This window comes from Diceros bicornis, chromosome 18, assembly GCF_020826845.1.
Source record: "Diceros bicornis minor isolate mBicDic1 chromosome 18, mDicBic1.mat.cur, whole genome shotgun sequence".
Lineage (NCBI taxonomy): Eukaryota > Metazoa > Chordata > Mammalia > Perissodactyla > Rhinocerotidae > Diceros > Diceros bicornis.
Window position 1 is genome coordinate 54,021,067 of NC_080757.1, and position 16,958 is coordinate 54,038,024.

The 16,958-nt window shown below is 53.3% G+C and overlaps 1 protein-coding gene across 1 annotated transcript; it reads right to left on the reverse strand.

Annotated features, from left to right (window-relative positions):
* Window positions 1-542: 542 nt before the first annotated feature.
* Window positions 543-9,228, reverse strand: CPSF4L (cleavage and polyadenylation specific factor 4 like). The gene is made up of 7 exons (XM_058562057.1): window positions 9,087-9,228; window positions 8,487-8,537; window positions 6,363-6,515; window positions 3,448-3,543; window positions 2,338-2,431; window positions 1,850-1,889; window positions 543-689 (listed from the first exon to the last, which is right to left on the reverse strand). The coding sequence occupies exons 1-7, from the start codon at window positions 9,187-9,189 to the stop codon at window positions 543-545; spliced, it is 684 nt and encodes a 227-aa protein (XP_058418040.1). The 5' UTR covers window positions 9,190-9,228.
* Between the last annotated feature and the right edge of the window lie 7,730 nt (window positions 9,229-16,958).

The window sequence follows — 16,958 nt, forward strand, 5'->3', positions numbered from 1 at the left end:
AAATCAAACATACGAGAAGGGCAGGGCCTCTGCTCCCTCACCTCATCCTGTTAGAATAGTCTTGCAGAATAGAAGTCAAAGCTCAGGACAATTAGAGGTTATCTCATGAAGATAGGAGAAAACATGATGTTTTTCTTCCTGATAAGCCAGAAGATAGTCAAAAAAGGAAAACCAAGGTGCTACGTTCCCTTCCTTACCAAACTGCCCCCCAAACCTTAAGGACGTTGTGTATAAGTCACTCAGAGAATTGGTAGGCAGCAGAATCAGAAACGAAAGATATTTAACTTACTGGCTTTTAAAGAAACAGTCTTGTCTGGCAAGAGATGCAAATAAGATGAGGGGGTTGAGCCTCTCCAGTGGTAACATTTGTTTCACCAGTGTGCCCGAAACTGGGTTAATTCACTGTCCTCAACCCCAGCATGGTTTTATCTGCAGCAGAAAAGGAGTGACACGTTCTGCAGCCGATCACCTCTCCCTCGCCCTCAACAGAGGGACAGCCAGTCCGGTCAGCCCTTGACTCACCCTGTAGCCTGGGCCCTGCTCTAGCGCCGTGAGCCCAGGCAGCAGGAGACCCGGTGCTCGTGGGGCCTCATCTGCAGGTGGAGAAGCAGGCGCTCCGTCAGAGGAGGGGGCTTGCAAGGTTCCCAGGCAGCAGCAGGAGGTGCTGAACCCCGGGGCCAGTTGATGAGCTGCAGATAAAGTGAAGTGGTGAGGAGACACCTGCCACAGGTATTCCTTCTGTGCAGACCTGGCGACTACACTGAGGGCAGGGGCTCTGGCCAGGTGTTCAGGCTGAAACCAGGGTTTGAAATGCCTTTGTGTACAATTTTAATTGCCGAAAGCATACCTTTTGATGCAAGTTAGAAATGGGCTTGTGAATTCCCCAGTCATTGAAGATTGCTTCCCACCCTCTAGCAAAGGTCCCACTCGGAACCAGCAGAGGTCGCCCTGCTCCCTTGCCATTGCTATCCCAGCCTGGTTGTGGGCTTCCTCTTGCTGATTGACTGGATATAGGACCACTAATTAACAAGAGCTCAGAAGCTGCCCCCAGGGTTTGCGCTCCTGTTTCGGCCTCCATCAGACTTAACTGGCAGTCTAGCATTCAGTCATCCGGACCAGGGGGCAGCAAACTTTTTTTCTAGACCAAACAGTAAATATTTTCGACTTTGCAGGACATCTGGTCTCTATTGCAACCACTCAACTCTGCCATCGTAAGCCTGAACACAGCTAGAGACAATATGTAAATGATGAGCTTGGCCCTGTTCCAATAAAACCATTTATGAGCACTGAAATTACCATTTTCACATGTCACAAAACATTCTTTTGGGTTTTTTTCCCCAGTCTTAAAAACATTCTTAGCTCCCCAGCTGTACAAAAAGAGGCAATGGGCTGGATTTGGCCTGCAGGCCGTAGTTTGCTGACCCCTGATATCAGAAGGCTCTCATCAGTGCTTGGGAGAGTATCAGTTCCCATAGGGATGAGGCACAATCAGAATGGCCCCGATTCACAATAGCAACTTTGGACCACAAGTCCTGAGCTGGGCTCCGTGTTCTTTAACAAAAACCAACGTGTGTTATCCAGCTAAGGAGAAGGAAAGCCTCAGGGGTAGAGCTGAGAAGTCCTCCCTGAAGTAGAGGTTATAGAGGTTGGAGGGTCTGGGAGGAACAACCACATGTATGTGCCACACACACACCATGGCGTGTGCCTTTCCCAGGGTTGGTACTCAGAGCAGCCCATGTGAGAGTGAGGGTGGCTGGGAATGGTGCAGTGCTTGGGTGTAAGAGTTCCCCAGGGAAGAGTGTGCATAAAGGGAGGGAGACGTGTCTGCCCCCTTCCTGCCTGCACTCACCTTCATATAACTTGGGTTGAATAAAAGATTCATCTTGGGACTGAGGGAAGTATAGAGAAAGACAATTACAGCCTGGCTCTAACCCTCCCATTGCCTGCTCATTAACATGCTCGGCACCAGCCTGCTGCAGATTTCCTGTTTCAGAACCCCGAGGGAAGGAGCCGTATCCTAGCCAGGGAGTGAGGGAGAATTGCAAAGGATTTGGGCGGGGGGAGGTAGGTGTTAAATGTTTCTACTCTTATTTCTAGAACAGTTTGTGAAGAGCTGTATGCCCATCCCCAGCATGAACATACATTAACAGCCTGGGTGAGTTCAGTGCAGGTAACAGCGCTGAGGAGGGGGGTGGGGGGGTGGTGGAAGGCAAGGAAAACATTGTGGGCACATGCTTGCCCGACACTTCACTTCTCACCTTGGGCCAGTGAAGATACGGAAGGATCTAGATCTGGAAGCCAGAGAGTGGGCCCAGCACTTGGTGGGGTCATACTTACTGTGCAAATTGGCACTTGGGTCCCTTGGGACAGAAGCCAGCTAAGTAGTTAATACACATTGTTCTGCGGACATGGCGGTATTTACATCGAGACCCTGCTGGGCAAAGAGAAAATGGCCAGAAGCGTCTGCTTGAGCAAGGGGGGAAACACACATGACAGCGCTCACCGGGAAGGGTGTGGACAGTCACAGGCTCTCCACTTAACAGGGGTGTATAAACCTTCCCGTCCTTTCAGACTGCCCCGCAGCACCTACCTCCTAGTCCTGTGACTGAGACACGAAAGGGAACCTTGGAATGTGTTGGGGCAGGTGTCAGCTGGCCAGTCCTGACATGGTAGGGTAGGAAGTGTCCCTAACACAGTGTCTTGGAGGACTTACATGGGTGTGGACCATAATTTGCTACCTTTTATTTATTTAGCTTTGGAAGGTACAGCTGAAGAAAGTCTACCCCCACATCTTACTAATCCTCCTTCAGTACCCCTCCCCTACGATCCCAAAACCAACGCTGCCAAGAACTCAGTAAGAACACCTGAAGACACAAGAAAAGAAAGGACACAAGTGCTCAGAGCACAGAGTCTCTGCTGAGGATCCTCCTCCTAAGTGAGGCTGTAATGGGGTAGGTGGGACATGCTTAAGTGACACTCGGGACACCCCCAGGTGGGTAAGAGGAATAGAGACGAGAATGCACGTGAACTGAGTGTCCCTGTGGGCCAGAGCCTATGCCCAGGGCTTCCGATGGGGTCCTGCATCTGACCAGCCCAACAGCCCTATGAGGAGGTGTTTCCCCCTTTTAGAAGTGAGGAAATGAGCAGTTCAGTCATTTGTTCAAGGTCAGGCAGCCGACACATTCTGAAGCCACTGGGATTTGAACCCAAGTCAGCCTGCTCCAGGAAGCCCGTCATGTGCCACACCACGCTGCATGTCATAGTGTCACAGAGGGTTTTTCCACGGGAACAAGCCTGGGGAGAGCTATGGAAAGGCCTTCTGTTGGGATTTCAACCTGGGGGCAGATCCCACGGGGCCTCACCAGGAATCTGCATCCCTCGCCTGACAGGAGAGCCCAATCCTGATCACCCACATTCCCCAGCATCCCCTTTCTGTCAGGGCCTCACCATCCTTGCAGAAACCTTGGTCGTACCAAGGACAGTCCCGGGTCTTGAAAGCTGGCTTCACGTGAAGAAAGGGACATTCCTTGTTGTTGCAATCACCTGAAAATTCCAGCGTTCTTTGTATATAAGCGGGCTCATCTTTACGGTCACTTCCGCCTTCCCCAAGCTGGACTGACCTTGCCCTTTGCATATAAGCCACTTCCCTTCCTTCTGGTCGTCAGCGGCTTTTTGAAGACAGCAGGATATTTCTAATCTTTCCTGCAATCTAAGAAGGGTGGATCCCAATAACATTTGCTAAGCAGGGCTTGGGTATGAAGATCCACATCTGGAAGAGTTGGGGCAGGGCCAGATATCCAGAAGGAGGGACTGGAGCTGAAGTCTTTTAGAGGCTATTAGGGGGAAGGAATGGAGGGAGACCCAGAGCTAGCAGCTAACGACCCAAGAAGACAGAAGACACTGAATGCAGATGTAGCCATGCGCTGTGGTTAAAGCTCTCTCTTCATCTCTGCAGTGAAGCCTGCACTGCTTCTAGAGCCTCTGGGTGTGGTTCTTTTTGGTGGAAATGCCAAGAAGAGCCGAGTACTGCTTCACAGTTGGCACGGGAATGAAGAGAGATGCTGCCCAGAGGGACACCTGCAGTTTCACTAGCCTGTCCTGTAATCTGTCTGTAGATGAGACCAAGACTCATGTCTCCTAGAAGGAGCCAACCTGTTTGCATCGATGACCCAGGAGTTGTTGTAAGAGCCCTTAGATTTCTCTTAGGGACCCAAGGGCTCTAAAGGAAACATGCGGGAAGATTCAGCCTATTTTTCACCTCATTCAAGTAGAGAATTGGTGTTTTCCAATCTCATCCTCCTCAAAAGTCTACAACTCAGTGCTCTTCAGAGCCAAAAGGAGCTTTGCAGCGTGTCCTCTGCTGGTTTTCAAACTGCTCCAAAGAAATCTGTTTTATACATTGGGCTTCTGCAAAGTGAAGAAGAGTACCACTGATTCCTAAGAGTTTTAAACCACATTCTTTCCCAGCCCTTTCATTTCACACACGAGGACACCAGTGCTCAGAGAAGGGAAATGTCGTGCCCACTGTCACCCACTTCCTCACACTGGGGAGGGGTTCACTCACTCATCGTCAGGGTGTAGCACTTGGTAGAGAGCTAGCTCTGGGCTTGAGCCTTCTAAGGAATGGCAGTGACATCCCCCTATCGCTGGTGAACGTCTGATAGATGGAGACGATGGGAAGTCATCTCTGCAAGGTGTTGCTTTCTGCCCTGGCCTGGATGCATGTCTCTGCCTTCCTCTCACGGCCAGCAGGTGGCACCCGCACCCCACCCTCCAATCGGCCTTGCAGAGCCACCCAGTGTACCTTCTTGAGGAGCACGTCCAGGAGCAGGGCCAGGGACCCTGGGCTCCCAGGCCCCATTCAACTGCCCTTTCCCACTCCCACACCTCCCCAACAATATTTTTTAAGACAAGACAGTTTACTACCAATAAGAATGATAATTACTTTGATATGTTATTAAAGATATTCATTTACTCCAAGAGCAAAAACAGGTCACGTGTATTGCAGTCATTGATGTACACGCCTGCCCCTCACAATGGGAGCTACTTGAGGGCAGGAGGGGACCTGGTCCTATTCCTGTTGCCATGTCCAGCACAGTCCCCGATCCCCAAAAGAAAACCAGCCAAGGTTTGTTGAAGGAATAAATAAGTGGCATTTTAAAATGAAAGAGGTTTAGGTCATGACCAAGGGGAGCTGGGTTCCAGACAAACTTGGCCCTTCCTCTCAAGGAGCACATTCAGGCAGCCCTCATGAATTGCCACGGCCGGCCCTTAACTCCGAAGAGCAGGGAGGAAACAGAATTTGGGCCTGGGAGGAGCTCTTGCTGACCTAGGGGGAAGCTTTGCTTTCTTCCCACATACCCATGACCTCCCCGCCAATCACACTAATGAGGAGCAGCTGCAGGCCCCCCAAAGCTGGCTCAGTTTCAAAGCCAAGTCTCCTCAGTCAGAGGTGTCCCTGGAGACTGTCCCCGCTCTCTCCCTCCAGGTCACTCTTTTGGGAACACAGTTTGAAAACCACTGGACTAGATAATCCTTAAGGCTCCTTCCAGCTCTGAAAAGCACTGAGCTGTAAAGTTTTATGGAGAGGGATGAGATCTGAGACACGTTCACAGATTCCATTATGGAATGAGGGGGGCAATGAGGGGCTGCCCCCCATGTAGTCCTTGGATGACAAAAGGAGCACTTGAGGTCAGAGGGAGGTAAGATGCTGGTCCAGACCTGACCACACAAGATAATTTTAGGGGCTATACTCTGAACCCCATGAATGTATGTTTACAGTTACCTTTTATTGCCAATAAGTGATGCTAGTTTTCCATTTATGGAAGCAAAGTCAAGTTTTCTTCTAAAATAAGAGTTAAAAATAGCAAGACAGTTGAAAGAGTAGACGATGGGACCGGTCAGCGGTACAGGTGCTTCGTGGGTGTGGCAAGCATCGTGAAAGTGGCTCCCAAAGGCCTGCTGTTTCAGAAACGCTGGCCTGCGCCCTGCCCCCGCCCCAACCCCAGGACTGACTGACAGATGGACCATTTGAGACTTATTTCCAGACAGTCAGTCTGGGAGTGTGACTAGCCAGGTCTGGGGAGGGAAGCAATTCAGCTTTGATTCCAGCCCCCACTTCTCCTTCCCTTGGGGGTAGCTGGTGTGTGCCTGAGCCTGGTGGGGCAGTGGAACAGGCATCAGAGGACAATTCCACTTTTCCTAGGGGGTTGGAGAGGCTGGCATCCGAGGCTCAGACAAGCCTGGTCTGCCACCTGGGACATGCAAGGCCTCCTCTGGGTGCCCCTCCCAAACCTTCTTCCCATCTCACGGCCCCCACTGCCACCCCCAGGTGCGGGGCCAGAGCCAGGAAGGGGCATTACCGAACTTGGAGTAGAAGTAGCACTCGGGCATCCTGGTAACGTCGTACTGGTGCAGGAACTTGCACTGGTCGCCCTTCTTGCACAGCCCCCGGAGCCAGTGCTTACACACCACCGTCTTATCCCCTTGGTCATGCCGGAACGGGCAGAGCCTCCCTGGGGACACCCAAGCACCCAGCTGGGAGGCCCCCACTCGTCCACAGCCTGGCCGAGCTCACCCCTGGAAAGGGCTGGGTCTCAGACCCCAAGTGGCCTCCCTTCACCTGGACCCTGGGGGAGGCAAGAATTGAGGGCCTGAGACAACACGGAGGACATGGACATGCTGTTGTCTTAACGGCTGTTCCTACTACCACCCCTCTGCCCAAGCTTTCCTCTCTGCCTGGCCTGCCCTTGTCCTTCTCAAACCCCGGGAAGCCCCTGGCTGTTGGGACAGCTCCCACAGCGCCTTACCCCCCTCCTCCAGGCTTACAGCTGGGTTCCCCCAAGAGAGCAGAGCGGGTTTCCAACCCTGGACCCCCACCCAGCACAGTCCCTGGCACACAGTATGTGCTCATTAAGGGCCTGTTGAATTCATGTCTTAAAAAAATAAACGTTATATTTCCTGATTCTGGAGACCTAACATGGTGACATCAAAGCCAACTTTGAAACAATTTAGAAGGAAATGGAAATATTATATTTACCTCTTTATCATTTTCATTAACGTGGTGTTGCCATCAGCAGGAAGGACACCCCAGGTCCTAAGTTTCTAAGCAGGACTGGCCTCATGCTCAGCCAACTCTCTCATAGAATTTGAGGGGGGCTGGGAAGCTGTTCTTTTTTGTTGTTGTTTGCTTGTTTGTGGGGAAGATCAGCCCTGAGCTAACATCCATGCCAATCCTCCTCTTTTTGCTGAGAAAGACTGGCCCTGAGCTAACATCCGGGCCAATCTTCCTCTACTTTATGTGGGACGCCGCGACAGCATGGCCTGACAAGCGGTGTGTTGGTGCGTGCCCGGGATCCGAACCCGGGCCGCCAGCAGCAGAGCACGCGCACTTAACCGCTATGCCATGGGGCCAGCCCCAGAGGTTCTTTTTAAATAGCGCTCCCCTCACCCCTGGCCATTGACTTGAGTCTGAGCTTCCACAAGACCAGTTTTCTTTCTTTGCAAGAGGGTCTCACTGTGAGCCACTACTCGAGAGATTGAACAGGCCGAGCTGAGGAGGCGTCACTTAGTCCTGGCTTCACAAAGCCTCGAGTGATCAATGAGCTCATTTCCCTTCTCACCCAATTGCCCCAGGCTGGCTCCAAGACAAACAAGGCACATGGCAAAAATGGCTCCAGGTCCTCCCTGCCTGGGTCCCCCCTAGCCTCCCACCCTCCCGAGAACAGAAGCACTCGGATCCCAAAAGCAGGTCCTAAACTCATTCATACTGGCAGGTTTCTTAACCTAGATCTACAGGGGGACTGGGAACCCCCAAATCGAAGGCAAGACTTTTTGGGCACCTGTATATTTCTATAGGAAGAGCCTGTGAGTGGTTTATGAGCCAGAAGAAAAGCTGAGAACCCCTGTATTTGGGTCAGCCCCCCCGCCCCAAACAGCTACATTTGGGGAGACGGGCTTGGAAGAGCAGCTTGATCCAAGTCAGGGCAGGGGAGAAAGAGGGGATGTTTGTAGGTAGCATTTCATAGACTGTGGCCAGAGCTACCTTAGGACATAAGGAATGGACAGAACAGGTGACCAGGTCCCATACTGAGTCATAGGACGAGAGTGGGGGGAAGGATGCCACTTCCCTGGCTAGGAGGAAAATAGGAGAAAATGAAGCAGTCAGGGGCCTCCTGGGAATACACAGGCTGAAACTCACGAAACTCCCAGGCCCAACAAGGTGGAAAGAAAGGAATGCCCCTTCCAAGCAGCCCTGGCTACCCTAATTAATGCTGCCGAGTCAGGGAAAGCCTTGGGGGAGGGGGGCTGGCAGGCTTCTTGATGGACCCACGCCCTTTGCCTACTTTTAAGTCTAAAATTCCGCCCCATCCCAGCTTCCCCTCCCCAGGAGCAAATTCGACACCCTGTTCCAGGCCAGGCTAAACCCAATGCGGCCCAGCCAGCCTCTGCTCTGGCCCCATCTCAGGCCCCACCTGCTGACCCACCTTTCTCACAGAGCCCTTTAGCGAAGAAGCTGCACACAGCTGAGTTCGACTCTGGAATGGGAAGAAGCGAAGAAAGAAGGTAGCGTCCCCACAGGCTGCAGCTGCCAGAGGGCCTTCACCCCCATCAGCAAGTCCCCCCTGAACCTCCCCAAGGCTTGGCGCTGGGACCCCCATGTCCTGGCCCTTTGGATGCTGGTCTCCAGAACCAGCCTCCAGACCTCAACAACTAAGCCCCCCAACTCTGAAACAGAGGTGAGGGAGGGGCCCAAGTCCAGCCTGGGAGCTTGGGAGGCCAATGTGGCCTTGCCTGGCTTCCCTCAATTCGCCTTCTGTGTGTCCCTGCTTTCCCAGTCTGGAAAATGGGCTGCCCAGAAGCCAGCCCCATTTTCCCCCCGGAAGAGGATGTAAGAGGAGAGGCCTGAGCCCCTGCGAAGAGAGGGGCTAAGCTGGGAATCCCAGACAGTGGGCCCAAGTTCCCCGGTCAGTCTCCCTGGTGAGCAGCAGAGAGACGGGGCCACCCATCAGGGAGCCTGTAGAGAAGGCTGGGGGAGGGATGGGAGGATGGTGTGGTGTCCCCGAGGGGCGGCCGTCCTCACTCACTGTCCATGCCCTGGAAAGGCAGGAGTCCAGTTCCCTTTTGCATCTCTACATCCTTCTCGAAGGTGAAGGTGAACCGCTCCAGCCCGGCAATGACCTCTTGCATCTTCCATCTCCCGCTGGGGCTGCTGAAAGCTGCTCAAGCCCCTGCAGGTGGACCCTATATACTCATTGGAGCCCTTAAGGGGCCAGAGTCTGCTGCCGAGCCCCTTCTCCCCAGACGCTGGTGGCCAGGTGGCTGCCGGGCTACTCTCTAGGCACAGCTGTACAAGAGTGCGACCCAGCTGTCTCACCCTCCCACCCGGTGCAGGTGCAGACGCCCCAGGGCCCCACACCCCCACACTGTGTACACAAGTCCCACTCCCAGTGCACGCTGCTGGGGCGGGATTAGCCAAGACCCACACTGCTTATCTCTGCGTGTTCCCAAACGCACACAGCGTACGCACAGACGTTACCAAACCCGCGCTTATCCTTGCACCGTGAAGACACAGCCGCAGGTTCGCTGGGAGGAGTTGCACAAACCGACCACAGCGCGGCTGTTCTGAGTCGCAGGAGCTCGGGGGCCAGACGGTGTGGGGACGGATGGGGGGTGCAGACCTGCCTCCCCCTTTCCTCCCAATCGGGTCCCAGCCAACTCCTCCCACTGGGGCTCCTGACACCCCTTTTCTGGCCTGAGTGATAAGCCCGGAGTGAGCTCTTCATGGGACAGAGGGGGAAAGGAATGAAATCCAGGGAATCGGAAATCGCGGATGAATAGCGCTTTGTTTACCTCGCACACAAGCGCGAGCTGGGCTGGGGGGCGGGACCAGCCAGAGGCCGAGGCCTCCCAGCCAGGATTCCGCGGGGCCACCCAGCGCCTCCCGCCCCTGCGAAACTGCTTTGTAAACGAAATCTCTATGCAAATGTTGTTTTATTATGATTACACCACCCTTGCCCCCAGGGCTGGGGACATCTGAAAGCACTTTCAAAGGAGCATTTTAGGGCTCTAATTAGAGCAGGCTGCCCCCCTCCCCCTGCTCTGGCCCCTAATTGGCCTTCCCCCTCCAACTGGAGCTGAGTCGCACTGGAGTTGATGCCCACAGAACCCAAACGCCCTCCTTCCTGGAGGGAGCGGCGAGAGGGGGGCAGCGCCCTGCAGGCCCGCAGCCCGGCCAACAAGAACGAGCCTGCTGGCTTTGTTTCCCGTGGCTGTCGCTCCTAGATTTGTTGTTCTTTTGTACTCGGATCAGAAAAGAAAATAGCTGGAGAGATAGACACCTGGAGCCGAGGCTGGGAGGGGCAAGGAAAGGATTCAAGAGTTTCCAGAAGCCTGGGCCTCCCTCCAACGACATTCCTGGGAAGGCCGAGGGGCGAGCTGGGGGCTGTGGGAGGGTGGGGACGAGGGGTCTCTGGGGTAGAGCCCTTGCTTCTCTTGGCCCTATTCACATGCATTGATTAGTCGTCCCAAGAACACATTCATCTGTCAACACAGGCTCATTTAAGGCCCACTCCAACTTGGCAGAGCAGGCAGATGAGGAAATCGAGGCTCAGCAAGGCCAAGGGCACACAGTTGGTAAGGTGATAACGATGGAATTTAAATCCAGGTCTCTTGAGGATTTCCTTCCACAAACATCCACAGAGCATCTCTGTACTAGAGACTGGGGATTCCAGAACAAAGGCCTGTGTTCCTGCCCTCAGGGATGGCCCAGTCAAGTGGGGGAGTCAGACATTCAACAACACAATTACACAACAGGATGACAATAGTGGGGGGGGGTGCATAAGCAGGGGCAGGGAGGGATGGCAGGGAGGGCTCTCAAAGGAGAGTCTGGTGATGATGAGGGGAGAATGTTTGCAGAAGAGAGGCCCGCAGTAGGAAAGCACAGGGCCATTGAAGCAACGTGGCAGGTCAAGGGTCAGGGGTTTGGTTTGGCAGAAGCATGGTGTTAGAGAAGGGAAGTGGTTGGTGACAAGACTGGGGGAGTAGGGACCTGAACCTGGAATGTCGTTTAGGGCTTGGTTTTTTGTCGTGAAGCCAATGGAGAGCCCCAGAAGGGCTAGGAGAGCAAGGCACAGCACCCTGGAGAATGGATTGTGGGGGAAAGTCAGGGGCAGAAGGCTGCTTAGGGGCTGATCAGAAATAATAATTAGAGGGTGGGCCCAGTGGCATAGTGATTAAGTTCACGTGCTCTGCTTCGGCGGCCCGGGGTTTGCGGGTTTGTATCCTGGATGCGGACCTACACACTGCTCATCAAGCCATACTGTGGTGGCGTCCCGTATACAAAAGAGAGGAAGATGGGCACAGATGTTAGCTCAGGGACCATCTTCCTCAAGCAAAAAGAGAAAGATTGGCAACAGATGTTAGCTCAGGGCCAATCTTCCTCACTACTATTACTACTACTACCACTACTACTACTACTAAGAGCCCTCCCAGCACTCTAGTGGCCCAGAAGAGTTCATGGATGAGGGCTGAGCATGAAAGGGGCCCCAGCAGAGACTCCTCCCTCCACCCACCGCCAGCTTCTCCCCTCCTCTTCTGGTCAAGGTCCCACCTTCCACCTGGACTCCCCATCCCACCTTTGTGTGCCTGGCCCGCAGGTGTGGAGATGGAGTCCCTTCTCCCAGTGCTTCATTAGTTTGGCATAAGAATGACAGCACCTTGCCTTCATGGTTTTTGCTTCTCCAAAATACCTTCTGGTGTGGGTTGTATTGTCTCGCCGAAAAGATAGTCTAAGTCCTAACCCCTGTGAACGTGACCTTATTTGGAAATTGGGCCTTTGCAGGTGTAATTAAGTTAAAGATCTCAAGGTGAGATCATCCTGGAATTAGGCTGAGTCCTAAACTCAATGACTGGTATCCTTAGAAGAGAAGAGAGAGGAGAGTTTGAGACACATAGAAACAGAAGAGCCCCAGAGAAGAAGGCGTGTGCAGACAGAGAAGGAGACTGGAGTTGTACAGCTGCTGTGGGACCCCAAGGAAGGCCAGCGACCACCGGAAGCCAGGAGAGAGGCGTGGGACAGCTTCTCCTCAGAGGCTCCAGAAGGAACCATCCCTACTGACACCTTGATCTCAGACTTCTGGCCTCCAGAATGTGAGAGAGTAAATTTCTGTTGTTTTAAGCCACCACCTTTGTGGTAACGTTATGTCAGCCCCAGGAAACTGACACATCTTCCCACTTGGAAACAGAGCTTTGGAAGACCCTTTTACAGATGAGCAAGTAGAAACAGAGAAGCTGGGTGGCTGCCCAGGTCCCACAGCTAGTTAGTGTCAGCACTGGGAGTCGGGTCTGGGTCTCCCACCTCTCAGGCCCTTTCCTTCTCCTCTGTCTCACTCAGACTGGGGGGGCTGCCCCCCGCTGCTGTTTATACTACCTCATAGCTCCCAAGTGGACCGGCACCCCTATTCTGCAAAGACGAAGAGCAAGCCCCAGGCAGAGAAGCCCTGGCAGCGCCCTGGAGAAGGGGCCAGGGCTAGAGCCGGGGGTCCCAGCTCTGGGATGTCCCTGCTGGAACCTCACAATCCATTCTTCTGTGCCCTGGAGCTTATCCCAAGCACTTGTGTTTTCATTTATTAATTAATTCATGGCTGCAAAGTGGACGCGCAAATCGCTAAACAGTGGTGTTAATTTTTAATCACCATCATTATGAGGCTCTCATTTAATTCCCACTGCAGATTTTCTGAATCATCAGCACCCTGCCCTTTTCCCTTTATAAACGCGTTGCTCTGAAATGCAGGGGTGCAGGGAGCTCTAGAATTCTCTGCTGCCGGGAACTGGCAGAGGTCATTGTGCCCAGCCCCTGGCCTCGGCTCAGCTGCAGCCAGCGCTTTTCTGGACAGTGTGGCCACGCCCTCCTCCCTGGTATCTGTGCGTCTGCCTTACTCCCCACTTGGGCACCCTGGGTTCGTGGAAAGTGTGCAGACTGTGATATCGGGCAGGCCAGGGTTCAAATCCTGGCTCTGCCAGTCCCCAGCCTGTAATCCTGGGCTGGTCATTTAATCTCCTCTCTCAGCCACAGATTCTGCATCCGTAAAATGGGACCCATAGCGTGACCTCCTTGGGGCCTGAGGATAAGTGAGAAGTACATGTGGATGCCTGACATGGGGGAGTAGTGTTATTAGCGTTGTCCTTCCCAGGAGATGTGTGCCATGAGGCATTAGGAATGGGTGTGGCCTGGTGCTCACGGCCCCAGGTGTCCTGTCCACAGGGCCACCCCTTCTTCAAGTTTATTATTCCTAAGGACCCCTGATTCAAGGTGCTGTGGGGGCAGGGGCTCCACGCTGTTCAGGTGCTGTTGGAGGGTTGCTCTAGGTCCAGGAGGGATGGGCCTGGCGGCTGGAATAGCCACGGTGTTGGGAGGGAGTGGGAGTCAGGAGGAGCCCCCAGTGACCCACAGCTGCTGCTGCTCAGCCCCAGGGACAATGCACGCACCAGTGTGCCCTGCCCTCTCCATTGCTCTTTGTGCCCCAGAGATGCCACTTGCTGGGGACAGCTGTTGGCCTCACAATAGCCACTTGAAGTGCAGGGCAGAGAGGTCCAGTGTCGGGATGGTCCTGCTCTGTCTTTGCCTGGGAGCTTGGTCTCTGGGAGTCCAGTGGTTCTAGGAACTCTGCTCTGGGAAAGGCATCTCTCTCCCCCGGAGGTTGGGGCGCACTAACAGGAGTAATGACCTACCCCACATTTCTCACCAGGGTCCTCTCTGGTCCTCACTGCAGCCATTCCAGTTGCTTCTGCCCATTTTACAAAGAAACCAAGGCCCAGAGTGGTGGAGCAACTGCCTAAGCTCACACAGCCAGCACATGTCAGAATGGGGACCTCGAATCCCAACGTTTGCCAAGTGCTAGGACTTAATGAGTTGAAGTTGACTGTGTACACTCTAACTCCTACAAAACCTTGAAAAGAGAGTCATTATTGTTTCTCCTCTACAGTTGAGAAAACTGTGGCTCAAAGGCTTAGATGAGCTTCCCAAAGACCACAAGCTCGGTCTGCATGACCCCAAAGCCAAGCTCCTTCCAGCCTACCAAGCTGCAGTGTGGGAAATGGCCCCACCCGCGGCCGGTAAGACAACCAAGATCCACGAGATCGAAGATCATGACTGGGCTTATGAGTGGCCGTGTGGATTGTATTTTTGGTCCGAGAGTCAAAAAGACAAGACATTTGGGCTCAAGGAGTCAGCCCTGGCCCAGGGGGGGTCCCCATAACTTTTCTCCTCATGTTGCCACCATGTGTCTTGGTCTTCCAGTCGCCCTCCCCTCTCTTCTGCTTTTGTGCCCAGAGCCCCTCCAGACTGAGCAGAGGCTGCCCTAAGCCTCCTGGGGCTCAGAGGGAAGCCTCCACAGGTCCCCACTCTGCCCACTGCTCTGTGCCCTGTGGAAAATGAGTCCTGTCACAAGCAGCTCAGGGGATGCCACAGGCCCAGACCACTGGCGAAAATGAGTTGGCAGAAGTGGCATCGTGGGGCCAGCTCAGGTTATATTCTGGCTTCTTTCTACTTATCCACAGTCCTTCTGGCATCCCTTGTCTAGCTTCTGCTCCCGCCTAGCCTCTGGGGATTCATTCATTCATTCATTATTTCATTCATTCACTCAAAATATTTTTGAACTTCTGCTCACTCTGGAGGATACAGAATGAAGACGACACAGCCGCTATCGTTATTCTGGTAGGCAGAATAATGGCCCCCCAAAGAGGCCCATGTCCTAATCTCCAAAACCTCTGAATATGTTACCTTACCTGGCAAAAGGGACTTTGCAGATGTGGTTAAGTGTTTTGAGATGACGAGATTCTCCTGGATTATCTGGCTGGGCCAAATGTAATCATAAAGAGCCTTAAGAGGGAGACAAGAGGGTCAGAGGGAGGGAGCAAAGGAGAGAGGAAAGCAAGAGAGAGAGGAAGATTTGAAGATGCTGCACTGCTGGCTTTGAAGATGGAGGGTGGAGCCACAAGCCAAGGAATGCAGGCGGCCTCTAGAAGCTGGAAGAGGCGAGGAAACAGGTTCTCCCCTGGAGCCTCCGGAAGGAATGCAGACCTGCCAAAGCCTGGGTTTTAGCTTGATGAAAGCCGTTTCAGCCTTCTGACCTCTAGAACTGTAAGATACTAAATTCATGTTGTTTTAGGTTACTACATTTGTAGTAGTTTGGTACAGCAACAATAAGGAAACCGAGACAGGGGAAAGTTACCAATAAACAGGCAATTGAATCCTACAAGGTAGGATGCAAGGCATTTGCAAAGCAACTACAAGACCATTTAGCTCTCACTCGGCTATCAAAGAAAGATTTCTGGGAGGATGTGAAACAAAGCTGTCAATGGGTAGAGCATTGTCAAGGCGATAGGGGACAATATTCCCAGCAGTAGCAGCACGATGCATTTGGGAAACCACTTCTGGTTCTTTGCGGTTGGATCTGGCTAGTCAGCTGTTGAGAGGCTCAAGGGGCTGGGAGCCCGGCTTGGGAAGGGCCTTGAACCTGGGCCTTGGGAGTCACTGAAGGAGCCAGACTTGCAGTGTGGGGTCTGATCTGCCTTCTAGAAAGAGCCTTCTGGCTGCAAAGTCCTGGCCCACTCTCCAAGGAAGGCCTGAAAGAAGGGCTTCCAGCAACCCATGTGCTAGAATCCAGAAGTTCCTGAAAAGCCATCCAGGAAAGGAGACTTCCCCACAGCCCTAAAGCATTCTGTGCTTTGTAAAATAGAAAAATGTAGACGGCCAAGATAAACCATAACTATCAACAAAGTTCTAATATCCCCCATGTCTCAGTGGATGGTCTTGCGTACCTCCTGGGGTTCACGAACCCCTCGCCCTCACTTGGAAGAGAGAGAGGAAGGTTTCTAGAGAACACAGAACCGCCAGCTGGCCTTGGACACCATGATGGATTAATTCTCCCAGCCACGGCCTGGTGCACTCACTTTGATGGATTGGGGGCCAAGGTCACAAGTTTGATCTGCCTTTGGGTCAATTGAGTCTGGAAGAAAAACTCCATTTTCATCACCACAGACTGCCCTCCAGGCTGTTATCTCTAAATGATTCTTGGGTCACAAGGCAGACAGACAGAGTACAGATGGAAAAACCCTCCAGGCCCCGACTATTGACAAAGAGTCAATTGTGCCCACTTTGTGTTCAAAGCCCAGTGGGTGTGGGCGGCAGGAGCGCGCAAGCAGAGGGCAGCCCCTCCTCACTCGCAGCCTGGGTAAACCACCCTGACCCAGGGAGAGCCCTGGGGGGAGACTCAGCAGGACCCAGCGGGGAGAAGCCCACCCATCCCGACCTTCCGTCCTGTTGGGTGTTCATCAAACCGTAGAGCTGCCCTTGGTCTCACTTCTTGGCTTGGCTTTGAATTCTGTCTCTGGACAGATTCAGTTCCTGGCTTGCAGACGGCCACCTTCTCGCTGTGTCCTCACACGGGAGAGAGAGCGTTCTGGTGTCTCTTCCTCTTCTTATAAGCACGCTAATCTCATCTTGGGGGTCCCATCCTCATGATCTCATCTAAACCTAATCACCTCCCCAAGACCTCACCCTCACCTCCTAATACCATCACGTTGGGAGTTAGGGCTTCAACATGAGGTTGGGGGGGGTCACAAACATTTAGTCTATAGCCCCCGCCTCACAGACAGCTGCCTTCTTGCTGTTTCTCCTTGTAATGGCTTCCATATGTCTGAGAACAAACTCTAACTGCCCTGAAATCAGTGTCACCTTCAGTCTTCCCCTCTCAGGAATGTCACCACCACCCAGATGCTCAGGCCAAAGCTAGATGTGTCCTCGATCCCCCAAACGTCATCGTCCCTGCTCTTTGCATCACAGATTCCTCCTCCCCCTTGGGTCTGGTTTAAACTCCACTTCCTCAGGGAGGCCTCCCCATCAGCTCTTCTAGACTGCTCCCCAAGGGCATTCTCTGACCCAGCACCACCCGTTT

Excerpts from the sequence above, each read along its gene's own strand:
- CPSF4L (XM_058562057.1), bottom strand. The coding sequence starts at position 9,189 with ATGCAAGAGGTCATTGCCGGGCTGGAGCGGTTCACCTTCACCTTCGAG. Across the intron at positions 6,516-8,486 it reads TAAAGGGCTCTGTGAGAAAG|GGAGGCTCTGCCCGTTCCGG; the intron begins GTGGGTCAGCAG and ends GGGTGTCCCCAG. Across the intron at positions 2,432-3,447 it reads CCAAGGTTTCTGCAAGGATG|GGTCTCGATGTAAATACCGC; the intron begins GTGAGGCCCTGA and ends TTTGCCCAGCAG.